The 12,910-nt window shown below is 44.3% G+C and overlaps 1 protein-coding gene across 1 annotated transcript in view; it reads left to right on the top strand.

The window, feature by feature from the left end:
* The window catches only part of CKAP5 (cytoskeleton associated protein 5), a 105,034-nt gene that overhangs the window by 32,685 nt on the left and 59,439 nt on the right, over positions 1 to 12,910 (top strand). The window contains exons 11-17 of the mRNA XM_050955211.1: positions 3,235 to 3,324; positions 3,451 to 3,615; positions 4,175 to 4,303; positions 5,177 to 5,359; positions 6,645 to 6,758; positions 8,201 to 8,311; positions 9,403 to 9,495. Coding sequence (XP_050811168.1) covers positions 3,235 to 3,324; positions 3,451 to 3,615; positions 4,175 to 4,303; positions 5,177 to 5,359; positions 6,645 to 6,758; positions 8,201 to 8,311; positions 9,403 to 9,495 — 885 coding nt within the window. The remainder of the gene's footprint in view (positions 1 to 3,234; positions 3,325 to 3,450; positions 3,616 to 4,174; positions 4,304 to 5,176; positions 5,360 to 6,644; positions 6,759 to 8,200; positions 8,312 to 9,402; positions 9,496 to 12,910) is intronic.

The raw sequence follows: 12,910 nt of genomic DNA, 5'->3' as shown, positions 1-12,910 counted from the left end.
TGCTGAATGGGATTGGAGAGAGAATTGATCTTTTTGGGACTCCACAAGTGAGTGGTCTGGTGGTGGAAATGCAGTTTCCCATCACCACTCTTCAAATGTGTCCCTCAAGGAATGTCTCAAAGCATTTTAGTGCATTACCATGCCACTTCTTTCAGGTGAGGCGGAAAATTTTTTATGGCCATGTCATAAACAGATGGTTAAGGGTTAATGTCTCTTTTACCTGTAAAGGGTTAAGAAGCTCAGCGACCCTGGCTGATACTTGACCAGAGGACCGTAGGGGGACAAGATGCTTTCAAATCTTGGTGGAGGGATGTCTTTGTTTGTGCTTTTTGTGTTTGTTCGTTGTTAGCTCTTGGGGCTAAGAGGGACCAGACATACACCCAGGCTTTCCCAATCTTTCTGAATCAGTCTTTCATGTTTCAAAATTGTAAGTAATAGCCAGGCAAGGCAGATTTGTCTTATGTTTGTTTTCTTAACTTGTAAATGTGTCTTTTTGCTGGAAGGATTTTTACCTCTGTTTGCTGTAACTTAATCTAAGGCTGGGGAGGGGGAGTCCCTCTAGTCTATATGAACCTGAGTACCCTGTAAAGCATTTTCCATCCTGATTTTACAGAGATAATTTTTACCTTTTTTCTTTCTTTCTTTTTAAGAACCTGATTGATTTTTCCTTGTTTTAAAATCCAAGGGATTGAGTCTGAACTCACCAGGGATTGGTGGGGTGAAAGGAGAGGAGAGGGTTAATTCCTCTTTGTTTTAAGATCCAAGGAGTTTGGATCTGTGTAAGCCTCTCAAGGTGTCTGAGGGGGGGAAAGGAAGGGGATGGTTTATTTCTCCTTGTTTTAAGACCCAAGGGGTTTGGGTCTTGGGTTCCCCAGGGAAGGTTTTGGGGGAACAAAGTGTGCCAGACACTATATTCTGGCTGGTGACAGCGTTACCAGATCTAAGCTAGGAATTAAGCTTAGAAGGGTCTATGCAGGTCCCCCACATTTATACTTTAAAGTTCAAAGTAGGGGAAAAAACCTTGACAGACCAACAATATCAAATGCTGCTGAGGTCCAGAAAATGGATATCTGTCCTCTAGCCAGTGACAGTAGATCATCCGTCAGTGCTTCTGAAGTGGTTTCAGTTTCGTGTCTTGTCCTGAATCCAGACTGCTGGATAGAATATTAGAATTTAGAATATTGACTTCAATTAGTTGAACTTGAACTCAGTCTTAGACTAGCTTGTCTAGGAGCTTGCTGAGTAATGAGGGGCTTGATGCTGGCTAGTAGTTCGGCTAAAATCGACTCATAAGAGAGTTTCTTCAGTGCTGGCCAGACTATTGCTTGTTTGAAAAAGGAGGGGAAGATTCCTTCTCTGAATTACATGTTGGCCAGGAGTGGTATCAATTGCTCATGTCTTTTTCACAGGCCAGGAAGGGCATGGGTCAAGACTCTCTTTAGGTTGTCCAGCACTTCTTGCCGAGTTAATGTATTGAACTCCAGGAATGCAAGCAGGGCTGTAGATTGGTAGGTATAAGTGAGGCAAATCCAGATATTTTGGGAAGTTCTTCCTGAATGTACATAATCTTTTCAGCCAAATAGGATGACAGTTCTTCACAACATTTAACCAGCATCAGAACTGAACACCATCGGCACTTAAGATTGAAGTAGTTTATTGCCTTGTGTATATCCTTTGGGTGGTCTTTAGTAGCTTTAGGGGAGGCTGATAGGAACGTTATCGGGCAGCTGTATTACAGGCCAAAAGAGGCTTGGAGGAATTAGTTTGTTTTTATCCTGTTTGTATCAATCATTGTTTGTTGCTGGTGCTTGAGTTTCGATCTTTTCTATCCATTTGATGCTGAGTTTCAGAAAACTAAATGGGTCAGTATGGGTGATGGGGGAAGGGGTTTTTAGGATACCAGTGTGTTGATGTTCCAAGCTAATATGCAGATTTTTCCAGATCTTCAATTCCTTGTCTTGAGTGCAGCTGTCCTTTCATATACCTTGGAATTTGTTGGAATCAATGAGTCTTTGTGGTCAAATTGGGATCATAAGTCTTGTTACCTGGAAGCTGAAAGATCCCTGACTGTTATCTTAATGATGTGGGGGTCTGTTCAAGACAGTAGCTGGTTAGTGATGATCTTGATACTGATGAGGCTGAAGATGAGGTTCAGGGTCCGTGTGTTGGCCTGTAGATGACCTGTGAGATCCCTAGGAAGGTGAGTGAAGAGCTGAGTTTCTCAACTTTTGCATCCACAGTCTTTTAATAGGCACATTGAAATCTCCTAACTTTGTTTTGCTTTGTGCTGGCTGCTTCCAGCGCATGCTGAGGTAATAGTCCCATGCAGCGTGTAGGTATTAAATGTCTGGAGTCTAGTTTCTTACGTCTGCTGTGCTGATTCTTTGTATAGTTTCTCCCCTTTTGGACTGATAGGTGGAATGGGCCATAGAATGATCAGAGTGGAGGAATAAGTTTTATGGGTAGAAAAATGCCATAGGAAAAACAGATCTGTTGGATACCTTTTAGCAACTGTAACCTGGTTGAATTCAGGGAATGTGTGGTGCTGGAGCAGTATGTTCCTGAAGTAGGTGTAGGTATGCTGTAATCATGGTGGCATAACAATGGAAATAATGACAATATGTAGTGATCAGCCCAGCAAAAATGGGAGGCATTAATGGCATCAGACATTCATTTCCTCGACACAAACTTTCTGGTATCATGATTTCCCTAACGCTCTTAACTGCTTAGGGGAAGAGATGAGGTGGAGAGAAGAGGGGTGATAAGTACTTATTTATAGGCTGAATTGCAACTGTAAAGTGGCTTTCTGGCCAACAAGTGGCAGCAGAAGCTGGAAGAGCAGGACTAGGGCTCAGGGCTCCTTCCTCAGAGGGCAGAGCCCTTAGGCAGCCTTCTTCCTCATGGCGGCTCTTTTGTTGGAGGAAGGTGTTAGGAGAAGTGTATCAGTGTCCCTGACATTTAGAAACCAGACATTTTTTAAAATTGTCATAAATGAGTGAAGTCCAGTGCCCTGCTGTTTCTGGTGGTGATAATGGTGCCATATAGGGCCAGCAGGAGCTGGTTCCTTACCACTGCTATGTCCCTGTGGCAGGGGTGTGGGAGGTGAGTTGAGGAATCCTTCACTAATGTGAATACACTCATGACTCATGAGGGTGAGAAGTGTCACGTTGGGGAGGAGTTTTGTTTTTTCTGTAGTTAGGCAATTGAAGTATTGTGTGTCCTTTTTAAAAACAGGTTGTCCCGACTATCCTGGAGAAGTTCAAAGAAAAGAAGCCGCAGGTCGTGCAGGCCCTGCAGGAAGCCATAGATGCAATCTTCCTTACGGTAAGGACAAGTGTTAAACTCTGTCAATACTGTGCTACTGAGAATTGATCATGCTGATTGTTTGAGAAGACTCTCTTCTCCTATCCCTCTTCTGAAGCTAACCACCTCACATGTTCAACCTTTTAGACTACATTGCAGAACATAAGTGAGGATATTTTGGCTGTGATGGATAACAAAAACCCAACAATCAAGCAGCAGACATCCCTATTCATTGCAAGAAGTTTTCGTCACTGTACACCTTCTACCCTGCCAAAGAGCCTGCTAAAACCCTTCTGTGCTGCTCTTCTTAAGGTAAAACAGGATGGATTCATACTTCTGTAGGAAGCAGTGTGTTGTGATGGACGCATTGGATTGGATGAGGTGAGAAGCCTTGCTGATAGGATGTACCATGTAGTGAAGCTTTGCGTATTCTAGTGCAGCAAGTAGGACAAATGGGAGGGTTGGGTGACAACTAACCTGCAGCAATGGAGACTAGTTTTCTTTTTTCCAGTGGAATAACGTTATTTGATCCTGTTTAGTTTCCTGAATGGAAAAGACTCTTCCCTATGGTGCAGGTGGAGTTTTAGGACAAAGAGTGGAAATCACTGACTTAGGAGAGACTAGGCCTGCTTGTGACATTGTATAAGCTTTTTTCCCCTGAACTAAACTTCTGCCACTCTGTCATAAAATGATATTGAGGGAGCAATAGCTTTAAGATAACTAGTCACCAGTGGACTACACTAATGCCTCCTCCCTTCATACAATCCACTCTTCACCACAAGTATTTCCAGTAAAAATAGGTTATTGCTATTATAATTTATAACAGTACTTAGTACTCACCTTGTTCTTTACAAATGAATCCTCTCAACAGCATATCAATGACTCTGCTCCTGAAGTTAGAGATGCTGCATTTGAAGCACTAGGCACAGCTCTGAAGGTGGCTGGAGAGAAAGCTGTGAACCCTTTCCTAGCAGATGTGGACAAACTCAAACTAGATCGGGTGAGCTTATGGATTTGGACAGAATGCTGTATATATAGTGGCTAGTGAAGTGCTTTCATACCTCTGCAGTGTCCTAGTGTGTTGTGGGTAACAAATTTCCTAAAACCCATGTAGGGAATAATCTCTCTCTAAGGTGTATTATCTGAGGCTTAATGTGGACTAGTATTTAAAGGTGTGATGTTCATTTCCCATGCCCCCCAACCTGCCAGCTGTAACTTGGTCAGTTTAGGATCATTAAAGGCACTGATGTCTAAACTTGTTAGTGTACATTAGCTAACATCGCTCCTTAAATCCTGATTTAGATACAAGGCCTCTGTTGTTGGTTTGGAGGTTGTGGTGTCTGTAATAGATTTCTATCTTATCTCCATTCTGCCAGCTGGAGTTTGGAACTCTGCCATCTGGTTTGTGACCCTAGTTAAGCTTCAAATCCTGCATAACACTATGTATGGACTTGTCCCTTCAGAGTGAGGTATTCACCTATGTACAGATGCTGACAGGCTTGTTAAATAAGCTTTTAAACTATGTAGTCAGTCATTCAGTGATACCTGCTCTAAAGACTGACTTTGCTTTTAACCTCTTTTATAAGGTCTTCCTTTCTATATACACATCTTCCAGTTACATTAATGGGAGTTGTATGCACACGTTGAGACTGTACTGTGGGGACTAGAAGTTCAAATTGATGCCTTTGTCCTGTTAACGTTGCTAAGTGCTGCTTAAATAGCATTAGCTTTTTGGCAGTAAAACAAGTTGTATGATTTTCATGTAGCTCCTGGAGCTGTAGTGTCTCGGAGCTGGCTCTGGACTGGTGGCTTTGACTGGTTAGATGCTGCAGCTGTACTTAAATGGCTTTGGTCTCTTAACATTGTTCCTTAGATTAAAGAGTGTGCTGAAAAGGTGGAGCTGGCTTATGGTAAGAACACAGGTGGAGCAGCTGATAAAAAGGAATGCAGACCTGCTGCTGGAAAGACCCCAGTTCTTTCAGGGGCTGCTGGGGACAAGGATACAAAAGACACTTCAGCCAAATCAGGACCTTTGAAAAAGGCTCCTGCTGCCAAGGTAAGTGGAATATAGACAGTCTGCCTCGCACATAATGGCCTGAGATAGTTTACTGCTTGAAACCCCAAAGTTGGCCTATTTAAATTTCCTCCAGTTGCAGCCCTCTGCAAATCTAATGTACAAGTTTATCAAAACAAATCTTTTCTTCTGTTCCTGTTCTACCTCTTGTTCAGGAGTAGGTGATATGCAGTAACAGGCTTTAAAAGAATGCATCCTGTACTCTTTCAGAAAGCAATCTGGTGTGGAATTGAGAATTCCACCATTATATGTCCACTAAATGATTTCTTGCTTGTGTTTTAATGCCAAGTCCTGATGATGTGATACTGCGGACAGCCCAATGAATACTTCCAAAGGGTTCTGTAAGCAGTAATGCAGCTGGGTGTGCCAATGTAATACCAATGCATCGCTGAAGAGAGAACACACTCAATGACAATATGTTGCTCTTGCAATAAACATGCTCTGGAGTGTTATCTTCCTGATTATCAAGTGTGTAAACTACCAGTCCGGATGAAAAAAACAAAACCTGTGATGATTAAATTTTTAGAAGCTTCAAGCAATACATTGTTTTAGCACCCTTCAGTCCCCTTTGCTTGGTCAAACAGTTGTTGAAGAATGCAGAAGTGAATATTTAAATTGATGAGGGGTCTCAAAACACCTGTTCCGTACTGTAGTGAAAAACTAATTTTATTTTTCCAGACTGCCAGTCACACTTTATGCCTAACTGCAACCTCAAAGGAAATTGATTTGATTAACTTATTTTTCTCGCACCCTTTTCAAATGAACATTAATCCTTCTTCTATTTCCACTGCCTTTAACTTCTCACTATTATTTGACCCAACTCCTGAAGTTTACTGTCCTGGAAATATAACGTCTGAGCGAGTCTGTTCGTTATCATCCTGCCCATTGCACACTGCTACTGTTAAAAGAAACAACTTGTTTGTCGAACTACATTGTTACTGAAGACGTAAGTCTCCTTAATGCAGGGGTAATCAGTAGGCAGACTCTTTGAGCCAAATCCAGATGGCCAGACACTTAACGGACCACAAAGTCTTTTTGTTTACATGGTACTATCATGGTTCTTGCAGTGTGAAAAAATGTTTCTCCAGAGTCTGGGCCTTAACCAAGAAATTGGACCTTGACAAAAAATAGAGTACCCCTGCCTTAATGTATCCTTGGAAGTGGAGCATGGAATGTTGGAAAGCAAGACCCTTTGATTTTAAGTATTGATTTTGAACTCTGGTGAATTAAGAGCTTGATCCCTTGCTAACTCTTGTTTCCTCCTTAGTCCGGGGGCCCTCCCAAGAAAGGCAAGCCAGCTGCAGCTGCTGGTGCAGGAGGTGCTGGAACCAAAGGCAAGAAAGGATCTGAGATCAAAGAGATATTTGAACCTGAACTCTCGGTAGGTACTGTATTGTATTCTGTAATGCGAAGTGCAATGCAGTATCATGTAAGCAGTGCTAGTTGGGCTATTCTCTTGATTTTGTAGAATTAATGGCCCTGAAGTTGGGATTGAAACACCTGAAGCAGGGGAAAGCAATGGGTTTAAACTGGAACAGTGTGTGAAGAACTGTACATAACTGTTAATCTTGACTTGTGGAGCCTCTAATAAACACACAATCAGGTTGTTTTCTGTACAATCCATTATTCAAATATCTGTGGGGACTTTTATGAACTTGACTGTGGCATAAGTATGAGTCCTTTTGCCTCTCAGCTGAACTGAGCTGTTGGGAGGAGTGGGGAGGCTGAGATGTAATTTCTGTGGAATTACCAGGTGTGTAACTAAATTGTATTGTCTGGAGGTAAAAGCCTTAAAAACCCAAGAGTATCCTGGAGTTTGACTCTGAAACCTGGACTGAAATACCCTAGATAGTTCAGTGATTTGCTCAGGCCTACCTATTGAAAACCTAGTCTGCTTCTGGGCTATTCAGAAAGAGTTTGAGTTTTGCAATTGAATCTGAAGTGTTCCATACTGAGACATATAGTTTGTATCAGTAGCTATGTTCTGATGAAGGAGCAGAAAAAGTTAGAAACCCACAAGGAAGCTGTCTGTGTGCTGAGCAGCAATAAAAAGAAAGTCATTGTGTTTGAACTCCTTGGTGTAGCCTTCATGCTCTAGATTTGTATGGAGAGTCCTAAAAATGAGAATTTTCCTAGTTATTTGATGCTACTGGTGTAAAAATTGAATATCTGACAGTCTGTCAGATATGCAGCCCTTGAGGGAGATGCAGATGAGAAGAACCTAGTGGGAATGAATGAATGAGATAAGCTCCCTCCTTATGGATAATGCACTGAAATAAACTTGCTAAACGCTATTCATCCCCTCTCCTAGAATGGACATGTAAAATGTCTTCTCTACTCTCCCCCTCCCCCACCCTCTTTATCAGTCCTCCTGATGATTGACTTTGTCTCCCTGACTAAATATTCATAATATTTGCAAAGCTACACTAAAATTTGCTTAACCCTAAAACTAAGAGAAGACAGCACAAGATTACACTTTGCTCTTCTCCCAGTATGTCTGATTAACTTTTGCTGATTGCTATGCTTAGATTGATCTCCTCTATCACAATGCATGGGTATCCTTTCTCATAATTTAAATGCCTCCTCCTGAATACCACTTTCACAAGGCCTATAAACTGTAATCTGCAGCAGTCATCTCAACTAGTAGAAATACTGTTCCTCCTCTCGATCTCTTGTGTGGATCTACTAATTGGTCCTCCTACATAACTATGCTTCAAGGCACATGCAATCTCTATGCCCTCCTGTACTTGTATACCGGTCAGTAATCTGATTATTAAAGAGAGCATACGGTAAGGTATTAACCTTGTTGTATTCTGTCTGTAGATAGAAGTGTGTGAAGAGAGAGCTTCAGCTGTCCTCCCAGCCTCTTGCATACAGCAGTTAGATAGTGGTAACTGGAAGGAGAGACTTGCCTGCATGGAGGAGTTTCAGAAGGTAAGTATTGTGCAACGGATAGTAAGAGGATGACTTTTTTTTTTTTCAAAGGAAGCATGAAAAACTGGAATTAATGACTTTCTGCTGCCATTTAGTCTCAACCTGTTACTCTGACTACTGCAAATGTCTGCCACAGTCTACCAAAATCCCTGCTGGCTCCACACTAGCCAACAATTAAAATACAAATGCTGGCTGTAGATGCTTCTAGTTTCAAATGCCAGCTGATTGCATCCTATTACATCAGCCTTTACAGCTGGGAATATGAGGGATCTCCATTGTCTGCCCTGGAAACACACAAGCTAAGCATTATGAGTTACAGACACTGGTCTATTTAGTGTGGAGCTGGCTTTCTTCCCTTAAAGCATCCTTACCATGTGATGCTTTTGGACTGAGTCTTACTTTAAAAGGCACCTACTGCACATCTGCATATATTTCATATCCTATTGCAACTGCTATTAAGCTTCAGTATTTGGCATATAAACAGGCTTAAGTGTAGTGGCCTATCCCTTTTACCACAAAGGGCTGCACTTCATAGTCTGATGGGGTCTGGAGCAGCATCTAGCCTCTAGCAATCATTAAGCTTCAAGTTTTCACTGGGACGCAACTTCCCCTCTTGGAATGGATTAAAGAGTAGCTTTAAAAGCTACAAAGTAGACTTAAGTCCAAGATGTCTAGACTCCATTTTTATGAGGAGTTGGCTGGTGCAACCTCTGTTTTAAGTTGAAACGATACTGGGTATGTGATGCACCTCTCAATAGTTACTGGATTTTTTTTTAGAGGATGCTGTGCTATTTGTCCAAGACAATATTGCCATTTAAAAAAAATTGTTGGGCATGGCTGCTCGTGTGTTTGGAGTTTTGTATGGGCGCACGTTAAATAAAACAAAGGAAATAAATACAAATGCATTAAAAAGGCCTTTTGTCTAAAGGACATAACAGCTCATAGGCCCCCCCTTGGTGTAAAATGAAATCCAGACTAGTCCTATTTATCTTGCAAAGAAACCTAAATCGCAAATCTCACTCCCAATAGTTTCCTTGGATTTTATTTTGCATGTTTTGGACCTAATGGTTAATTTGATTTTGACCCTTTAGGCCGTAGAACTGATAGAGAGAAGTGAAATGCCCTGCCAAGCTCTGGTGAGGATGCTGGCCAAGAAACCTGGGTGGAAGGAAACCAACTTTCAGGTAGACCACTATCTTTTCCTATAGATAATTGATTGCAGTCTCTTGCTACAACAGAAGTCTGTTACTCCATTGTACACCCTCTTACCTGCTAAAAGAAATGCAGATCTTAGGCTATAAAAATGCAACTGCTGGTGGCTGGTTACTTCGTTACTTAGTCAATAAATACTCTGAGCATGTCAGTTTCTGCTTTAGGATTCTTAATGGGGCACTTCTTTCCAAGTAACTTGTTTTTCTTCATGCCTTTGTAGTAGAGGAACAATCTAAAGGAATTCATATTTAGAGGCCACCTTTAAAGAAATACTGTTAGCTTCATTTAGGCCTGAAGTTGGGCTTTTGTAGAAAATATTTTTGATACCCAATATAAATTGAAATCAACTGAAAATAAATTCTGTTAAAATGTTCTGAGGATCTTAACATAGCGCTAGCATAATACTCCTATATCAGATAAAACAGTGGTTGAAGGCACAAGAGTTTTTGGTGTAAGCAGTGATAGAACCACCTCAGTTTTAATAGTAGTTCTAGAAGTCCTTTTGTCCATCCATTCTTGGGTAAAATTTGAACAGCTGTATTTTTGTGGCTTTGTCAGCAAGAGAAGAAAATTGAGTTCTTCGAGTGCTTGTTCATGTCCATTTCATATTAGGTGTGTATGCTCGCCACAGGCACCAGTGCCAGAAGTTTTTCTCTCAGCAGTATTTGTGGGGGACTGGCTCTGGTGCCCTCTGGAGTGGCATCCACATGGCACAGTATAAGGGGTGCCGCCAGCACCCCGCACCCTCAGTTCCTTCTTGCTGCCGGTGACAGTGCTGGAACGTCTGTTGCTTCGGCTAGCATTGATTCCTTCTCTGTTCTTGTGATCTTTGAAATTCTGTAAAATAGTTATGCATAGTAGTTTTCCTAGTTACCCTTAGTAGTAGTTCTCAAACTCTGCTAGTCCTGAATGAAACACGGTCGAGGCATGCCCCAGTCCGCAGGCTTTAAGCCTTGCGATGGCTACAAACAGCCTATGCCTGTCAGCAATCCACACATCAGCTAAGTGAGGGGTATTTAAGTGACAAGTGCCATATCTGCAAGTCCTTCAAACCTTGGACGAAGAAGGAGCTCAATATCTGTCTAAGAATGCTCCTAATGGAGTTGGCACTCACTCCGGCGCTGGCGCAGTGGTCCAACTCTGCACCAAGCACTATGGCCTCTGTACGCAGGGCTCCCCCGGCGCTGTCCACAAGCCAGCACCGGTCTCTCTCCACAACTCCAGTCAAGAAGCCGAAAAAGACTGAGGAGAAGATCTCCTATGTCGTACAAGAGAAAGGAGAGGGTGAGGGTGATCCAAGACCAGTGTCAGGCAGCTCAACGTCTCCCTTGAGAAGTTGGGCCCCAGCTCAAGTCGAGTGGTGCAGCCCATCCCATGCCTTGACTGTGACTCCGGATAGCAGTGCAGGCCCTGGCCAGCTTCAGGTGACGTCGGTGCCCGAAGCCCTTCACGCAGCTCAAGAGATCCTGATGCTCCTGGTGCTGCCCTTCACCAGCTCCTGCGGTACCCCAGTCTTGGGGAAAATCTGTGTTGGGATCTATGCATGTGTCCCTGCCTCAGCATTCCCTATTGAAGGAGACATCCCTCCAGTGTTCACCCACTTGCAGCTGTCCTGCCTCAGGATGGGATAGGCAGGCTCAGCGGAGCCTGCTTCGGTCCCCGCACTGGGGGCACCGATTGAGGGACTCAAGGCGTACCTCGCTAGTAGATTGGCACAGATCCTCTAAGGCACATACCACTTTGCAAGTGCTCCAGGACCAGCTCTGACCATCTTCCTGGGCCCAGAGCCAATCCCAGGACTGATCGGGTACCAGAGATCGCTAGGCCATCATCACCTGTCTCCAAAAGGGAAGGTCACCCTGCTCGGGATGATCCAGCAACTGGCTTGTAGTAGCTCTCGGTCTCATTCGACATCCCAGTCGGGTAGTCGATGCAGATCCTCTGAATGTTAGTGCCCAAGAGCCCTACCAAGACAGTCTTGCTTGGACAGGTCGGCTTCAGGATGCAGCGACTGGCACCAGTCGGACAAGAGCCACCGCTCAGCCCAATCCTGGTCACCTGGGACCGACTGCTCTGCTGGTACCTCTAGCTGGGAACGAGGTTCCCTGACTGTGGGACGAGCCCCGGTACCGATGGTGCCAACTATATTATCAGCACCAAAACCTGTCCCATTTCCCCAAACGTAGTGTCTGGTACTGTGGTATCTGTGGAACCCTTAGGGGTTCACCCAACCTTTCCAGGCTGCTCACTCTGTGTCAGGAGCCTCTGAGAGGCCAGCGGCCTCAGTATCCTGCCCCCTCTGGTGCTGGAGACTTCAGGGGGTAAGACCCTGCAGATCCAGGAGGACCCGGGGAGCAAGTTGCTGTGCCACCAGTGGACATGGGGGTTCCCGTGGAACTAGCATCAGCATTGTCTGGTGACGACGAGGACATCATGGGACCCCCCTTGCCCAGTTCCTCAGGATGATATCAAGGCACATCAGGAACTTCTAAAGAGGATTGCTTCTAACCTAGGGCTTCAGGCAGAGGATTTGGAAGAGCCCTTGGACTCTGTTTGATGTCCTCAGCTCCTGCCAGGGTGGCTCTACCTCTTCATGAAGGGGTTTCTAAGATCACTAATGCCCTGTGGCAGACCCCCCTCCTCCCTGACCCCTATCTCTCTAAAAGAGCTGAATGCAAGTACTTTGACAGCCAAAGGGCATGAGTACTTGTACTCCCACCCAGCCCAATTCTCTTGTGGTTGAGGTGGTTAACCACAAGGAGAGGCAGGGACAACCTGGGGCCACCCCCAAAAATAAAGACTCAAGGAGGCTGGATCTTTTTGAATGAAAGGTTTATTCGTCTTCCAGCCTTCAGCTGAGAGTGGCCAACCACCAAGCTCTCCTTGGCTGATTTGATTTCAATATGTGGCAAGCCATTGCCAAGTTTGAAGGGTCGCTCCCTAAGGCTTCCAGGAAGGAATTCTGAGTGATCCTCAATGAGGACATGACTGTGGCCAGGGTGGCCCTCCAGGCAGCATCAGACGCTGTGGATGCTGCTGCCCATGCCATGGCTTCCGCTATCTCCATGTGGTGAGCCTCTTTGCTGCTCCTCTGGATGCCCACTGGGGCCCAGCAGTCAATGCAGAACTTGCCCTTTGATGGCCAGGCCCTATTAGCGGAACAGACAGTAAATTGCATGACCTCAAGGACTCCTGCACCACCCTAAAAACCTTGGGTTTCTACACCCCAGCCCTGGCACGTAAGCTGTTCAAACTGCAGCAATCACAGGGCCTGAGGAGTCAGCCTTGGCAGGACCAGCCCCCATAAATGAGCCAAGGGCTACAAGTGCCACTTGAGCCACCCACCTCTACCCTCTGCCCAATTGGGCTTGACCTTTAAAGCAGGGG

The sequence above is a fragment of the Gopherus flavomarginatus genome, chromosome 5 (genome assembly GCF_025201925.1).
Source record: "Gopherus flavomarginatus isolate rGopFla2 chromosome 5, rGopFla2.mat.asm, whole genome shotgun sequence".
Taxonomy (NCBI): domain Eukaryota; kingdom Metazoa; phylum Chordata; order Testudines; family Testudinidae; genus Gopherus; species Gopherus flavomarginatus.
Note: the sequence above shows the minus strand (reverse complement) of the source record. Positions and strands in the feature narration are given on the sequence as shown.